The sequence below is a fragment of the Stegostoma tigrinum genome, chromosome 9, assembly GCF_030684315.1.
Source record: "Stegostoma tigrinum isolate sSteTig4 chromosome 9, sSteTig4.hap1, whole genome shotgun sequence".
NCBI lineage: Eukaryota > Metazoa > Chordata > Chondrichthyes > Orectolobiformes > Stegostomatidae > Stegostoma > Stegostoma tigrinum.
Genome location: NC_081362.1, coordinates 83,628,391 through 83,644,752, shown reverse-complemented (window position 1 = coordinate 83,644,752; position 16,362 = coordinate 83,628,391). Strand labels below are relative to the sequence as shown.

The 16,362-nt window shown below is 43.2% G+C and overlaps 1 protein-coding gene across 15 annotated transcripts in view; it reads left to right on the top strand.

Moving 5' to 3' along the window:
* Window positions 1–16,362, top strand: part of cep170aa (centrosomal protein 170Aa) — a 126,040-nt gene that overhangs the window by 87,200 nt on the left and 22,478 nt on the right. For 7 of the 15 annotated variants that reach the window (XM_059648705.1, XM_059648706.1, XM_059648707.1 and 4 more), the window contains 2 exons: window positions 4,276–6,183; window positions 6,635–6,896. In XM_059648705.1, coding sequence (XP_059504688.1) covers window positions 4,276–6,183; window positions 6,635–6,896 — 2,170 coding nt within the window. The remainder of the gene's footprint in view (window positions 1–4,275; window positions 6,184–6,634; window positions 6,897–16,362) is intronic. The other 8 variants (XM_059648708.1, XM_059648710.1, XM_059648704.1 and 5 more) reach the window with 3 other exon arrangements.

The following is a 16,362-nucleotide window of genomic DNA, read 5'->3' as shown; positions in this document are numbered from 1 at the left end:
GGTATATCAGAAACAAAAATCAAATCCAAAGAGAAATTCAGTGGACAAATTGTTCACTTTGTTCCTGTTTAATGTGGTTGTGCATCTTTTGGCTAGCTGAAGAACACCGCAGGGGTTCTACCTCCGGCTACCTCACATATTAGGGTCCTCATCTTTTCTGTAAGAAAATCAGCATGGCTCATACAGCAGAAAAAATATTATCTTAAAAATGGATGAAATAGAAGTGGGAAGCACTATAATTAATGAATGTCCTTGTATATTTTACAAAGCGTTAGGCTAACAGTACTCACTTTTTTTAAGATTTAACTGTGTTTTTCAGAATAACATTTGTTTTATAGAAATCTTCATTTTATGCGTGACAGTACTGAGGAGCAAAGTACCAAATAAATCTTTGATATGAAAGTCCAAACCACTGTGTTTGCATTCAATTGGATTTTCTGTGGAGTTGCTACTTATGCTTAAGAGCCAAAATGTTTTTTTCATAATGTGAACCAATTACTTTGTACCAGTAACTAAATTGACTTTTTTACCTGTGTGTCTCTCACACCAAAAATGATGGTCTGCTTTTCCTTGCTATATGATAAATGATTTGGTATATATCTCATTCCCACTTGCTGCAGGAATTCCGTAGTGACTCAAACATCAGCTATTTAGTTTCATTCATCTTAATTTTGTGACCCATTGTTCCTGCTTCAAATTGAAGGTAAACTAAAATAATCTTGTCAGCTTTATTGAAGCAATTTGGTCAAAATGGCACCTTTTAAAATTAATCTGTTTCAATAATAAAAACTATACATGTGCATGGGTGTCAACATAGCACAATGGGGAACCGTGTATCAACATTTTAACAATATTACTTAGCAATATTGAAATTTATTTACACAGAAGGATTGCAAAGAAAAGGAGAATGGGCTGTTCTGTGGTACCAAGGTATTTCAGACTGGGTGACTGTGGATTATCTCCACTTGGTCCACAAGCATGACCCAAACCTTCCAGTTGCTTGCCATTTTAATCTACCACCTTTATCATCTTGCAAATCAGTATAACGGGTTTTGAAGAAGGGTCTAGACACAGCCTGGGCCCAAAATATCAGCTTTCCTGTTCCTAAGATGCTGCTTGGCCTGCTGTGTTCATCCAGCTCCACACCTTGTTATCTCTAGACCCGAAACGAAAGCTTTCCTGCTCCTCTGCTGCTTGGCCTGCTGGGTTCATCCAGCTCTACATTTTTATCTCAGTGTAATGGGTTAATGTGTTTGGGAATTATTTTAGGTTAGGAGGTTCTATTTGTCTTTTAGTTGTAAACTTAATTTTGGATGCACATGTCTAAGGATATTTTATACTGGGGTGTAATTGTTTAGAACTTTATTAGTTGGATGAGATTGTGGTTAGAAATTTTGCGTTATATGATTGGCAAGTAGAAAATACTCAAACAAATGAAGTGGCCATTCAGTAGAGTACATATCTGCCATACTGTTAACACAAGTATTATTGAAAGAATACAGCCTTTTCCTACTTAACTGATTCTCTAATTACACGAGCATTAATCTCACTGAGGAGACTACATGCCAATCTGCGCCCAGGAGCCTGCACTAAAAGTTCTGTTCATGATTTGACAGTTGTAACAAGTTCCACCACAGCATCTGAGACAATCTGTAGCGTTCTAGAACAATCAGAAACCTTCTAAATAATACAATTGCAATGTTCCATTTTTTTAAAGAAAGTTCAATTCACCTGTGATGTTGACGCATCATCTTAAAAAATTTTAAGATCTGGATCTGCATCTTCTCCAGAAATGAATCTCACTTGTACAAACCTGCCTGCCCTGGTCGACCCATCGTCTCTGCCTGCTCCTGCCCCACCGAACTCATCTCCACCTATCTGGACTCCATTTTCTCCCCTTTGGTCCAGGAACTCCCCACCTATGTCCGTGACACCACCCACGCTCTCCACCTCCTCCAGGACTTCCAATTCCCTGGCCCCCAACACCTCATATTCACCATGGACGTCCAGTCGCTGTACACCTGCATTCCGCATGGAGATGGCCTCAAGGCCCTCCGCTTCTTCCTGTCCCGCAGGCCCGACCAGGCTCCCTCCACCGACACTCTCATCCGCCTAGCTGAACTCGTCCTCACACTCAACAACTTCTCATTTGACTCCTCCCACTTCCTACAGACTAAGGGGGTGGCCATGGGCACCCGCATGGGCCCCAGCTATGCCTGCCTCTTTGTAGGTTACGTGGAACAGTCCCTCTTCCGCACCTACACAGGCCCCAAACCCCACCTCTTCCTCCGGTACATTGATGACTGTATCGGCGCCGCCTCTTGCTCCCCAGAGGAGCTCGAACAGTTCATCCACTTCACCAACACCTTCCACCCCAACCTTCAGTTCACCTGGGCCATCTCCAGCACATCCCTCACCTTCCTGGACCTCTCAGTCTCCATCTCAGGCAACCAGCTTGTAACTGATGTCCATTTCAAGCCCACCGACTCCCACAGCTACCTAGAATACACCTCCTCCCACCCACCCTCCTGCAAAAATTCCATCCCCTATTCCCAATTCCTCCGCCTCCGCCGCATCTGCTCCCACGATAAGACATTCCACTCCCACACATCCCAGATGTCCAAGTTCTTTAAGGACCGCAACTTTCCCCCCACGGTGATCGAGAACGCCCTTGACCGCGTCTCCCGCATTTCCCGCGACACATCCCTCACACCCCGCCCCCGCCACAACCGCCCCAAGAGGATCCCCCTCGTTCTCACACACCACCCTACCAACCTCCCGGATACAACGCATTATCCTCCGACACTTCCGCCATTTACAATCCGACCCCACCACCCAAGACATTTTTCCATCCCCTCCCCTGTCTGCTTTCCGGAGAGACCACTCTCTCCGTGACTCCCTTGTTCGCTCCACACTGCCCTCCAACCCCACCACACCCGGCACCTTCCCCTGCAACCGCAGGAAATGCTACACTTGTCCCCACACCTCCTCCCTCACCCCCATCCCAGGCCCCAAGATGACATTCCACATTAAGCAGAGGTTCACCTGCACATCTGCCAATGTGGTATACTGCATCCACTGTACCCGGTGCGGCTTCCTCTACATTGGGGAAACCAAGCGGAGGCTTGGGGACCGCTTTGCAGAACACCTCCGCTCAGTTCGCAACAAACAACTGCACCTCCCAGTCGCAAACCATTTCCACTCCCCCTCCCATTCTCTTGATGACATGTCCATCATGGGCCTCCTGCACTGCCATAATGATGCCACCCGAAGGTTGCAGGAACAGCAACTCATTCCGCCTGGGAACCCTGCAGCCATATGGTATCAATGTGGACTTCACCAGTTTCAAAATCTCCCCTTCCCCCTACTGCATCCCTAAACCAGCCCAGTTCATCCCCTCCCCCCACTGCACCACACAACCAGCCCAGCTCTTCCCCCCCCACCCACTGCATCCCTAAACCAGTCCAACCTGTCTCTGCCTCCCTAACCGGTTCTTCCTCTCACCCATCCCTTCCTCCCACCCCAAGCCGCACCCCCAGCTACCTACTAACCTCATCCCACCTCCTTGACCTGTCCGTCTTCCCTGGACTGACCTATCCCCTCCCTACCTCCCCACCTACACCCTCTCCACCTATCTTCTTTACTCTCCATCTTCGGTCCGCCTCCCCCTCTCTCCCTATTTATTCCAGTTCCCTCCCCCCATCCCCCTCTCTGATGAAGGGTCTAGGCCCGAAACGTCAGCTTTTGTGCTCCTGAGATGCTGCTTGGCCTGCTGTGTTCATCCAGCCTCACATTTTGTTCACTTGTACATTAGTTTTGTTGAAATTTGTCCCATTAGGTTTTAAGTTTATTATTTGTATCTGACTAGAATAACAGGCACAAAATCATTACCTCTGCCATTCAAGGTGAGCAGAGATAATAAATCATATGAAACAATGAGAGAAAAGGCCCTACTATATAAAGAAAATCCAAAACTCAATGTATATGACAGTGCAAGAAGTTTTATTTTGCAGATAACTTAGCTTACCTTTCTTTTCAAAAAGAAACGGTTAGTGAATCTTTAACTGCCATGCCTCCTGATTAGTAGCTAGGATTAATCCAAAAATAAGCTTTTGGCAAACACTTCATCCCACTGAAAGGCAAAGACAATTATTTTCACCTCATGGTGTGGTTGTGGTAGGGAAGGGCCAATGATGGTTATTTCCCTGAGATTATACTGGGATTTTTAAAAATATTAAATTCATTGCAATATAAAATTATTTTTTGTTTTACTAGATGCAAACATTAGTGAATCTGGTACCTCAGTAAAATCCACATCAGAAACAGCCAGTGTAGCAGAGAGAAAGAGACGAACACTTCCTCAGCTTCCAACAGAGGATAAAACAGCCGAGGGCCTAAGATCAAAAGGTTCTTTTACTTTAAACCTATCAAAATCAAGACGTGAGGTAGATGAAAAGCAAGACACTGAGCTTCCTGAAAAAGAAACTACAACTCCACCTCATCAGAAGGACAAACAAAAGGAGCACACCAACAGCACTTCGAAGACAGGCAGGTCAAAGAGTGGCTTTGTTATCAAAGGTGATAATGCTGGAGATATATGCAGTGAATCAATGAACAACAAGGAAGGTGCAGTGTTTCAGTCCAGCAGCTGCACTCAGATTACTAAAGCAAAAGCTGAGACTATCAAGGGAATACCAGGATCAAGGCTGTCTTCACCTACAACTCAACAGGGCCATAAAGAGAGTTTGTACCATCAAGGGTCTTCTAAAACAACATCTACAAGTAAGCATCTGGTTAACACTACTAGTCAAAGTGACAAAAGCAGAGAAGTGTCTCCTAGGCAACTGGCCTCGCACAAAGCTGATATACGGGAATGCAGGCAAACGCCTGCGATGAGCACTTTTGACAAAGCAGAGATGCGAGTTGAAACAAAACAAAAGAAGTCAGAGTCTGTCAAAAAACAGATTCGTAAAGGTGGGGATGCAGAAAGAAAAGATTCTCCTAGGCCTTTGGTCAGACAGGGAAGCTTCACCATTGAAAAACCAAGTAGTAATGTGCCGTTAGAGCTTATACCTCGGATTAGTAAACAGTCTGGGTCACCAGGTGATCCATCTGTAACCACGCGGAGCAAGGAGCAAAGCAGTTCTAATGGGACAGAATCCACAGTTGACACCGCAATTTTATTAAAGGATACAGAATCTGTAATGGCTTTTCTTGAGGCAAAACTGAAGGATGAGAACAAGCTTGATGGTGGCGATGAAACACCAAGCTACCACAAGGATGATTCCATCTCCCCTGAATCCGATGTTGACACTGCTAGTACTATTAGCTTAGTTAGTGGAGATGCAGAAAAGAAATCTCTTCAAAAGCGAAGAACTCTAAGTAACCTTCACAAGGAGAAGAGTTTCACAAAATCACCTAAGGATTTGTCAAAGACAGTTGCAGCCAATGCTAAAGACAAACTTGCAGACATGAGAACTAAGGGTCGTGCTTCTGACTTTGGTATTAGATCTGAACCTCGCAGGCCTGTGCAAACCACTGGTAGAGCAAGACAAGCATCTTTTGACTTGACAGATGATGACCAAACTTCAAGTTTTCCTCAGTCCACTATCTCAGATTTTCTTTCTTCAGATCAAGAAACATATTCCAGCAGATCACAAGGAAGAACATCATTTACGTCCACAGATGAACTGTTACATTCCAAACTGGAAGGCAATAAATTATCCAAGTCAAAAACTGCTGCTCTTAGTTCAGCTAGCAAATCAATGGCCTTGCCCAAGCCTCGGCCAACCAGAGCATCTATCTTGCGTAGGGCACGCCTTGGTGATGTATCAGATAATGAACTGGCAGATGTTGATAAAGTTTCAGTAGTATCTGAAGTATCCACAACCAGTTCAACTACATCAAAACCACCTTCGGGCAGAAAAACACCCTCTAGATTAGATCTCCTTGCCCAACCACGACGTAACCGACTAGGTTCTATATCGGCTCGCAGTGATTCTGAAGCAACTGTAACCAGGAGTAGTGTTAGTCGAAGTGGAGACTCTTCTGTTCGGAGTAACTTGCGTGGTGTGTCAACCATGGATAGCAAAGTTTCTCCTAGACTTCGTGCTAATAGCATTTCAAGAATGCCTGATTCTTCTAAAGTTAAAACATCAATAGCAGGACACTGTTCTCCATCAGGTAAACTCCATTCAATTCTAACGAAAGCTTTTGGGAATTGGTCAAATGGGAGAAGAAGCAATCTGTACATAGTAACTTTTATTCAATATTATACTGCTTGTGCTTTTTCCACTGAAAATGATATCTAAGCAAAAATTCAATTTTTGACAAACATTGCAGTGAAGGTATTTTTATTTGTATCTTTTAAAATATTTTCTCTTTGTTGTTTAATTATTCAATGTGGCATAATTTGCATTTTGTTGCATGCTATGAATATCTAAGTATTGTTTTATTTTATATCATGGTACCTTAAGTAATTTGGGATTCATGTTAGGAGATACTTTTGTAATCGTGTTTCCATGATTGAACTGTACGGAGACGTGATTGTAACTGGTTTCTTTTTTTAACATTCATTTCATTTCCTTTTGTACATTTTGTGGACCAAAATTGTCCTTGCTGCTTATATATTTAGTTGTTTTGCAAGGTCCACGATGGAGACGCTTCCCTACAGATTATGCTTCAACTTCTGAAGATGAATTTGGGTCAAATCGTAGTTCACCTAAGCATACCCGCCTACGCACCAGTACAGCTCTGAGGAGCACTAAACTGCAGAACAGTAATGTACCCTCGACAACCAATGTGCTCCTGAAAAACAAAATGAAGGAACAGGATGACTACATAAGAGACTGGACTGCTCACAGTGAGGAAATTGCCAGGTATCTTTCAATATCAAAGTAGGTGTTCTGTATTCTAATTTCATTGATAACCTTTTGCGATGTATTTGAGTTAGAATGTTATAATTTGGACTACTATTTTTCCATCCTTATTTCTGGAACAATTACTCAATCATTAATAATGGCCTTAAAGAGGTTCTTGGAGTGCACTAGTAGTGTTACCAGAGCCAGGAAGCTTGGGTTCAAATCCCACCTGCTCCAGAGATGTATACTAATATCTCTGAAGAAGTTTATTTGGAGGTGGGGAGTGGGATAAAATCTAATGGGCTCAGTTCCAATCATAATCTCTGTGGCCTTTTTTAATAAAATCCACGTTAGGCTTGACTATAGTTAGTGACACCAGTTGCTACCTTAGCTACTTAGATATTTTATACTACTGTGTATAAACTTCTAGCTGAGCAGATTTGAGCACTGTCGCAGTTGAGGTGCATCTGTGATCCACACAATGGATAGGTTAGTATTAGAACCGGAAAAGAGCATAGAGATTTGCTTTTTTTTTTGTAGCCAGCAGACCAGTTTTGGTCTGTTTTGATTGCAGGAAAGAGGTGAAAGAGATTCATTAAGATTGGGACAAAAGAACACGAGTAAGAACTCAATCAACAAATTGATTGTAGAAGTTTTATGTAGGTATATGAAGAGAATAAGATTATTGAAAGCAAAGCTAAGCTAAGTTCCTTTCAGCCAGAAACAGGAAAGTTATAATGGGAATTGGCGAGTTGACAGACCAATTAAATACATATTTTGGTTCGGCCTTCACAAATGAGGACAAATGACATGCCAAGTATTTTGGGAAATGCAGGATCTAGTGAGATGAGAGAACTGAAGGAATTTATTACAAGTAGGAAAATGGTTTTGAGGAAATTTTGACAGGATTAAAGTCAGTTAAAATGCCAAGGCCTGATGTTCTTCATCCCAGAGTACTTAAGGAAGTCCCCCTAGAAATACTAAATGTATCGGTTGTCATCTTCCAAGATCCTATACACTCGGACAGTTCCAGTGGATTGGATAGTAGCTAGTGTAACCCCACTACTTAAGTAGAACAAAGGAAGAAATGGAGGGAATAACAAAATGACTTCAGTAGGAGGGAAGTGCTAGAGTTCATTATAAAAGATATCATAGAGCTCTTGGAAAACAGTGACAAGATCAGAAAGCCAGCAAGGATTTAAAGGGAGCAAATGTTTGACAAATCTGAAACTTTCTGAGAATCTAGCTTGAAGAGTTGATTTGGTGGGGTGTGGGGGAGTGGGCAGAAAGTAGATTTGGTTTTACTCTTTTGGAAGGTTTTTGACTGAAGTCCCATACAAGAGACTGGCATGTAAAATTAAACATGCGACTGAGGGTGGTGTACTAAAATGGATAGAGAGCTGGTTGGCAGACAGGAAACAATGAGCAGGACTAAACAGATCATTTTTTGAGTGGCAGGCACTGACTTGTGGGTTACTTGCAGGTATCAGTGCTAGAACCCCACCTGTTAACAAAATATTAATGATTTAGATGAGGGAACTGAATGTAATATCTCCACGTTTGCAGATGACATAAAGCTGGGTAGGAGGGTATAGGAGAAGGATGCAGAGGTAGATCTGACTAACTCAGATAAGTTGAGAGTGTGAGCCAGCGCAAGGTAGATGAGGTATTACGTGGGTAAGTGCAAAGTTATCCACTTAGATAGCAAAAACAGAAAGGCAGATTCTTAGCTGAATGGTATTAGTTTGGGAAAGGGGGAATTCCACTGAGATCTGGATGTCCTTGTATATTTGTTGCTGAAAGTAAGCATGCAGGTGCAGCAGGCAGTGAAGGTAATAAATGGTATGTTGGCTTTCGTAGTGAGAGGATTTGCGTAGAAGAGCAGGGATGATTTGATGCAGTTGTGCGGAGCATTCAAAAGACCACGCTTAGAGCATTGTGTACAGTTTTGGTGTCCTTAATCAGAGGAAGGGAGCTCTGGCTATAGGGGGAGTTCAACAAGAGTTTATCAGACTAATGGCAAGATTGATCTATGATGAGTTACTGGATTGGTTTATGGTTGGCTGGTGGGTTCAGTTCAATGGAAAATTGTGGAAAAAGTTAAGTTCAGGGATGGGCATGCTCAGCTGAAGTTAGGAACTTCCCAGAGTTTGGAAAGGCTCAGGAATCTAACTTCAAACACAGCAGATAAGGTACAACTGTAGAAGGATGCAGTCAATGTAGGACCATATTATGTTGTGGATATCACAAATGTGGCTGCAACAGGATTAGGGCTGGGAACAAAATATCCAAGGAGTTTGTATCCTATTGAAAGGACGGGCACGGGGCGGGGGGGGAGGTTGCCTTTATTAATAAGTAATGAAATTAAATCCATAGCAAGACAGAGTTGAGGAACTGCAAAAGGGGAGAAAAGACCCTGATTAGAGTTGGAGACAGGCCTCCTTGCAGTGCCCAGGATGTGGGACAGCAAATAAATCAGGGTCTATCTTGAATGCCTTTTGTATTACAGTAATCATGGGGACTTCATTGTGCAGGTGGACTGGGAAAATTAGGTTAGTAGTGGATCCCAAGAGAAGGAATTCATAGCATGTCACGAGATGAGTTTTTTGAAAAGCCGTGATAGAGCCCACAAGGGCACAGGCAGTTCACGATTTGGGTATGTGTAATGAGGGAGACTTGATTAAGGAACATAGGGGGGAGTGACCATAATATGCTATTCAGATGTAACAATATTATGACTGAGTGGCTCAGTGGTTAGCACTGCTACCTCACAGCACCAGGAACCCAGGTTCACTTTCACCGTAGGGCAACACTCTTGTGGATTTTGCATGTTCTCTCCATGTCTGTGTGGGTTTCCTCCCACAGTCCAAAGATGTGCAAGTTAGGTGGATTGTCCATGCTAAATTGCTGATAGTGCGCAGGGATGTGTAGGTTAGGTGGGTTAGTCATGGGAAATGCAGAATTACATGGAATAAGGTTAGGGATCAATGGGTCTGAGTGGGATGTTCTTTAGAGGGTTTGAACAGGTCAAATGGTCTGTTTCCACACTGTAGAGATTCCGTGATGTTAGGATTCTCTGATACGAAGGAGGAGCTGGCCACAGTTGTTTGGAAGGGCAGACCAGGTGGAAGATGGTGAAACAGCAAAAATAGAAGTTTCTAGGGATAATTCGGGAGGCACAGGAGAAGTTCATACCAAGGGAAAAGGAACATACCAAGGAGAGGACAATGCAACTGTAGCTGACTAGGGAAGCCAGAGACAGCATAAAAGCAAATGAAAAAGCATACATTTGTAAAGATTAGTGGGAAACTAGTGGATTGAAAAGCCTTTCAAAACTAGCAGAAGATAACTAAGAGTGGTGTAGCAAAAGAAACAGTTAAATAAAATAAAAGCCCTTGGTGTTAGGACGTGGATAGAGCATTGGCCGATTGGCACGAGAGAGAGTGTGTAGGGTAAAGGGGTCTGACTCTTGGTGAGCAGTGGAGTTCTGCAGGGCTCTGTATTGGGACCACAACTATTCGTGTTATTTATTAACAATTTGGACAAAGGACGGTATTGTTGACATGATGCAAGGAAAGGTGGAAGGACTAGTAGCGTTGAGGAAGCAGGGAAGTAGCAGGACAATAGGGTTGAGAAACGCATCAGCTACAAATGAATGATGGAACAGACTCAATGGCCTAATTCTGCTCCTATATCTTCATGTTAGGACCATATTCACAGGAGTATAAAATAATTAGGAGAATTTCATATAAAATTCCAGTAGGACTAGACAGGAAGGTTGTTCCTAAAGAGGTGAAGTCTTAAACCGAGGTAACAGTTTTGGGATATGGGATGGTATATCTTGGTGTTGAAATGAGGAGAAACTTCTTTAGCCAGAGGCTGGCGAGCCTGTGGAATTCACTGCTGCAGTAAGCAGTAGAGACCAAAATATTGAATGTTTTCAAGAAGACATTAGATATAATTCTGATGGTACGAGGCAAAAGTGGAAACTGGGCACTGTATTGGATGAGATATAACAAAGTGTGGAGCTGGATGAACACAGGCCAAGGGGCATCTTAGGAGCACAAAAGCTGATGTTTCAGGCCTAGACACTTCATCAAAAAAGGCTCCTGCCACCTTTTAAACAAGATTCCTCCACCTGCCAAATCCCCAGCCTGACCCTACACCTCCCCCACGATGCACCCGCCGCCATTGGCCATGAGGCCGCATCCGCCACCGCTGGGCACACCACTTCCGCGATCGCAAACATGACCGCTGCTGTGGCCACCACCTCCACCTCTATTACTTACACCCCACACACCACCGTCACCGCTGCCGCCCACTCAGCTCTGCCCACTGCTGACGCCAACACATCTCTGCCCACTGCTTCCACAGCCAGCAACCCCAGAGAAGACAGCCACACTGAGCCCTGCCAAATTTTCAGCATACCCCCAGACCTCCCCCAACAGAGGACGAACACTCAGTCCTCAGCAAGGGGCTCACCTTTTGTCGCCCTCTACCCACACATCAATGAATACCAGTCACGTCTGGACATCGAGCAGTTTTTCTGCCGCATCCGCCTCCACGCTTACTTCTCTAACCATGATCCTAACCCTCCCTCCCACTGACTCCTTCACCCATCTCCAATGCAAGTCCTCCTCCTGGACACCAACCCAAGGCGCCCTACCCTCCCTCGACCTCTTCATTTCCAACTGCCGTCGAGACATCAACCGCCTCAATCTCTCCACCCCTCTAACCCACTCCAGCCTCTCCCCTGCAGAACGTGCAGCCCTCTGCTCTAATCCCAACCTCACCATCAAACCCACAGACAAGGGAGGTGCATTTGTAGCATGGCGCACTGACCTTTTTAGATTGCTGTGGCCAGATGCCAACTTTCCGACACCACCACCTACCGCCCCGTTGATCATGACCCCCACCCCCGAGCACCAAAACATCATCTCCCAAACCATCCATGACCTCATCAACTCAGGTAACCCCCCCCCCCCCCCGCCCACACCCACAGCCTCCAACCTCATTGTTCCCCAACCCCACACCGCCCGCTTCTATCTCCTTCCCAAAATACACAAACCTGCCTGCCCTGGCCGACCTATTGTCTCCACCTGCTCCTGCCCCACCGAACTCATCTCCACCTATCACTTTCTCCCCCTTGGTCCAGGAACTCCCTACCTACGTCCGTGACACCACCCACGCCGTCATCCTCCTTCAGAACTTCCAATTCCCCGGTCCCCAACACCTCATTTTCACCGTGGACGTCCAGTCCCTAGTTTTCTGATGAAGGGTCTAGGCCTGAAACGTCAGCTTTTGTGCTCCTGAGATGCTGCTTGGCCTGCTGTGTTCATCCAACTCCACACTTTGTTATCTTGAATTCTCCAGCATCCAAAGTTCCCATTATCACTGTATCGGATGATCAACTATGATCATATTGAATGGTAGAGTCATTCCCAAAGCCAGTTAAGGGCAGTTACAAATGCAGCTGGAATACAGATAACCAAGCTAAAATTAAACTGATTAAATTTGGAGGCTCTTGTTGCTAGATATATATCTTAAGAACAATAGCAGCTATTCGTTGATCTAACATGAGTGTAAAGTAATCCATATTATAAATTTAGATTCACAGCTTGACTCTTAAAACTAAGTTTTTATACATTTGTGTATATTTGAAGTCAGTTATATAAAAATTCTAATTTCAGCTTTTGTAACTGAAATATAAAAACAACTAGATCAAAAATATATATTCTCACATGTACATTCTATCAGCCTTAGAAATTTTAATTTCTATTTGGATGGCAAAGTTTCCTGCAAAATATTCAACGATTGTGATTTGACCCTGAGTCATTCAGAAGATACTATTCTATGATTGCTCAATATGTTCCTGTTGAATTTAAATATTGATTTTAAAAACTGCTGCTGTTGCTGAGGGTGCTGACTTGGCAATCAGTAGAAGGCACAAAACTTTGGCAGTGTGTCGTGCTGTCCCATGGAATTCCTCTCTCCATGACTTGGAGAGATTAACCCATTTATTTTCATGTCATGCTCACAATTTTAGAAGCTCTAAAATTCAGTGCTTTCAAACGTGAAATCTGTGCTTTGAAAATTACATTGGTTCTTTTGAAAGGCCATGTTGGTGACTGTCATTTAAAGCAGGGAAGAAAAAGTAGCAGTTATTGGTTTATTTAAATGTGCCTAAGTACCTGTATTAGAATACTGATTTTATTTTTCTTTGTCCTTCATGTCCAGTCCTTATCTTGGAACGTTAAAGACTCTTGCATAATTGTTTTATTGCAAGTAGTCCTCATTTTACATAGCTGTATTGGTTTTTTCGTTTTTATAGTTATTTATCCTATGGGACCTGTTTTTGAGTATTGATCTCATTTTTGTTTTGGCATTGTTTGTATATATGACCATTGCTCTTGCACATCAACATTTAGTTGCACTGCTTGCGTTCTAGCCACCTTTTTGCTGTGACCATGGACAAGGGATCCCGCCTCCGTCTTGGCCTTGCTTCCTGGCCTTGTGTCCCAACTTGCTCCACCTTGAACTTGTCTCATCCCAAGCTTGTTTTCCGGCCCGAAACGTCAGCTTTCCTGCTCCTAAGTTGCTGCTCGGCCTGCTGTGTTCATCCAGCTGCACGCCTTGTTATCTCGGATTCTCCAGCATCTGCAGTTCCTATTATCCCTTCCCCTCAGCCTTTTTTCCTAACTTGCTGCACCCCAGCCTGGTCTCTGCCTTGTATGTCCTTAACTTCAGGCTGTAGGTCTGGTGTTGCCTTTGCCTCCATTCCTATATCCTTGTTTCACTCTTGAATTCAAACTAAGGCCCTGACTCCATCTAGTGACAAAAGCCAGTGGGTGCAGATTGTTGTGGGTATCCAGCTTGACTGACCAATTGCTACCACTAGATAGTGCCTGTGTACTAACAGTACTGTAGAATATTACAGTTTACTCCTTTTTAAGCTTATTTTAAACTGTTTAATTTTGCAATGTAAAGTACAGGAGGTACTCTGTTTCACCTCAGAGTACAGGTATATAATTTTAATTATTTTCTTTGATACGGAAGGCCCTATGGAACCTAATTCCAATTTAAATATTGATTTTTTGTTTTCAATGTGAATTAATGCTTCAATTAAAGGTGTGATTTTTAGGAACATAATCCTGACTTTAGGTGAGATCAGCCTGTATTATCATTATCAAATGGCACCTTCTATAGTCTCATTCAACTGAAACAACCAGCGATGGCATGTTTGATGTGTTAAAGTTTTTATCTCAGCAGTCTGTTGAATCTAAAAATCCATAACGTTATAGCACAGCAAATGGAATCTTTCGATATCTCAAAATAAAATAAAATCCACCATGCCTGTTTGTCAGTGTCAACGTTCTATTGCTGTGCCTTCATTGTCCCAAGTGATAGGTGGTGAGCCTTCTTGAATTCATGATCTAATTTGGCTGCTGAGTGGTTTGAAAAGGCACTTCAGAGGACACTTGAATCAGCACATCTGGATTCAAACATAGGCCAGACTGGGAAGGACAGTAGGTTCCTCTTTTTGTTCGTGCAACAATAGCCAGATGGTAATTTTTGAAATTATTTTTGCTCCCAGCTTTTTTAAACTTAATTCAAATTCTAAATTCAAATAACAAAAGTGAAGTCGCAATGTCTGCATTACTATCTGGCACTGGGTTACAGCCCATATGGTCCTGTGATCACTTGAAAACAGCTACAGTTATATTTCACCCCAAATTAATTATGAAGGTTATTAAGAGGCAAGACCAAAATAATCTGGAAATCCAGCAATTCACCTTTGCTTTGAAATTGCCACTTCTTCTAGATTTAGTGGATTGAAGTTATGCTAAAACTTTCTTAAGCTCTCGGTGTAACCTTGATGACATTCTCATCTGAACCTGAAGCCTAGAACTCTTCAGGGTTGGAAAATGAGGTTGCAGTATTCCTATCAGGAGGAACTGAATTTGTAGCAATAGTGTCTACATCACCCAATGCTAATAGCTAGGGCTACTCAAAGGTGGAAATGATATCAGCATTTTGCAACCAGAAACTCCCTACTTAATTTTCCAGAATTTTATTGCTGTGCTCTCTCAGTAAAGGTTCTTGGTTTTTCCTGCATATATCCAAAGACTTCCACATAATTTTGAGAGGAAATCATCTGTTACTAGCCCAGGAACTCTTGCTGGACCAGTGTGTTTGATCCGCCACACATCTGTGAAGGGAATGTCTGCTCATCCTGATAATGTAGTCTGATGCAACAACATAATGCAAAAGGCTATGGGCACTGACCTCTTTCTAGCAATAATACTGCACACTTGAGCTCCAGCGCTAGCTGTGCCTCTGGTCAGGTTGTTCTAGCATCAATCTGATAATGCAGAAAATTGCCCAGGTCTGTCCTGTGCTCAAAATGCAGGACAAATCCAACCTGAATAATGACCCTGTCATCCATATGCTCATGTTCAGTTTGGGTTCTGCCAGAACCACTGGGCTCGTGACCTCCCTACAGCCTTGCTTCAAATGTGGATAGAAAAACTAAACTGCAAAAGTAAGTTGAGAGTAACTTGTTATCAAGGCAGCATTTAGCCAATTATGACGTCATACAGCCTTGAAAAATTGAATTAGTCAGCAAGAAGACTCTATTGGTAGGATTCATGCCTATCACCAAAAATTAAATTGGACCAGCCATATAAATAAAATGGTTAAGAGAGCTGGGCGGAGTTTGTTGTGAGTAACTCAGTATCTATCTTTCCAATGCCTGATTGCCACGTACAAAGCCCCAAGCAGGAGTCTGATGGAATACGCTTCCTTTTGCCTGGATAGGTGCAGCTCCAACAATACATCAAGCTCACTACCAGCCAGGACAAAAGTAGCCTATTTGATTGGCATTCCATCCACCAGCTGCAACCCATCTTCACCATCACTGCATTTGACAGGAGTGTGTATCCTCTACATGCAATGTCGTAACTTATCAAGATTCCCCAATAACACCTTCCAAATCTGCACCCTGTCCCACCTGGAAGGAGAAGATAAGATTAATGGAAACACCACAACCAGCAAACTCTCCTCCAAACCATACACTTTCCTAAATTAGAACTACGTCACCATTCATTAACTGTTGCTGGGCCAAAATCCAGGGACTCCCCTCCTAACAGCACGAAGTGTCTCTACCATTTAAGGACTGCAGTGATTCAAGAAGGCTGTTCACCACCACCATCCTATCCAGGACAATTAGAGACGGCTAATAAATGCTCGCCTAGCTTGTGATGCCTCCATCCTGCTAATGAACAAATCGATGTTTTTTAAATCATAACTTTCTGTCTGAGATGATTAGGACAGCTAAAGCTAACATTATTGGCATTAAGAGAAACTTGTACTTTGAAACTTGATGCTAATTCTGTTTATCTGTTGACTTGCTTCAAGTCCATCATTTCAACCTGTTGCTTTGAACCTGCAGTAGGAAAGGTGACATCCAAGTTCGGGCTAGCAAATAGCATTCAAACAGGTT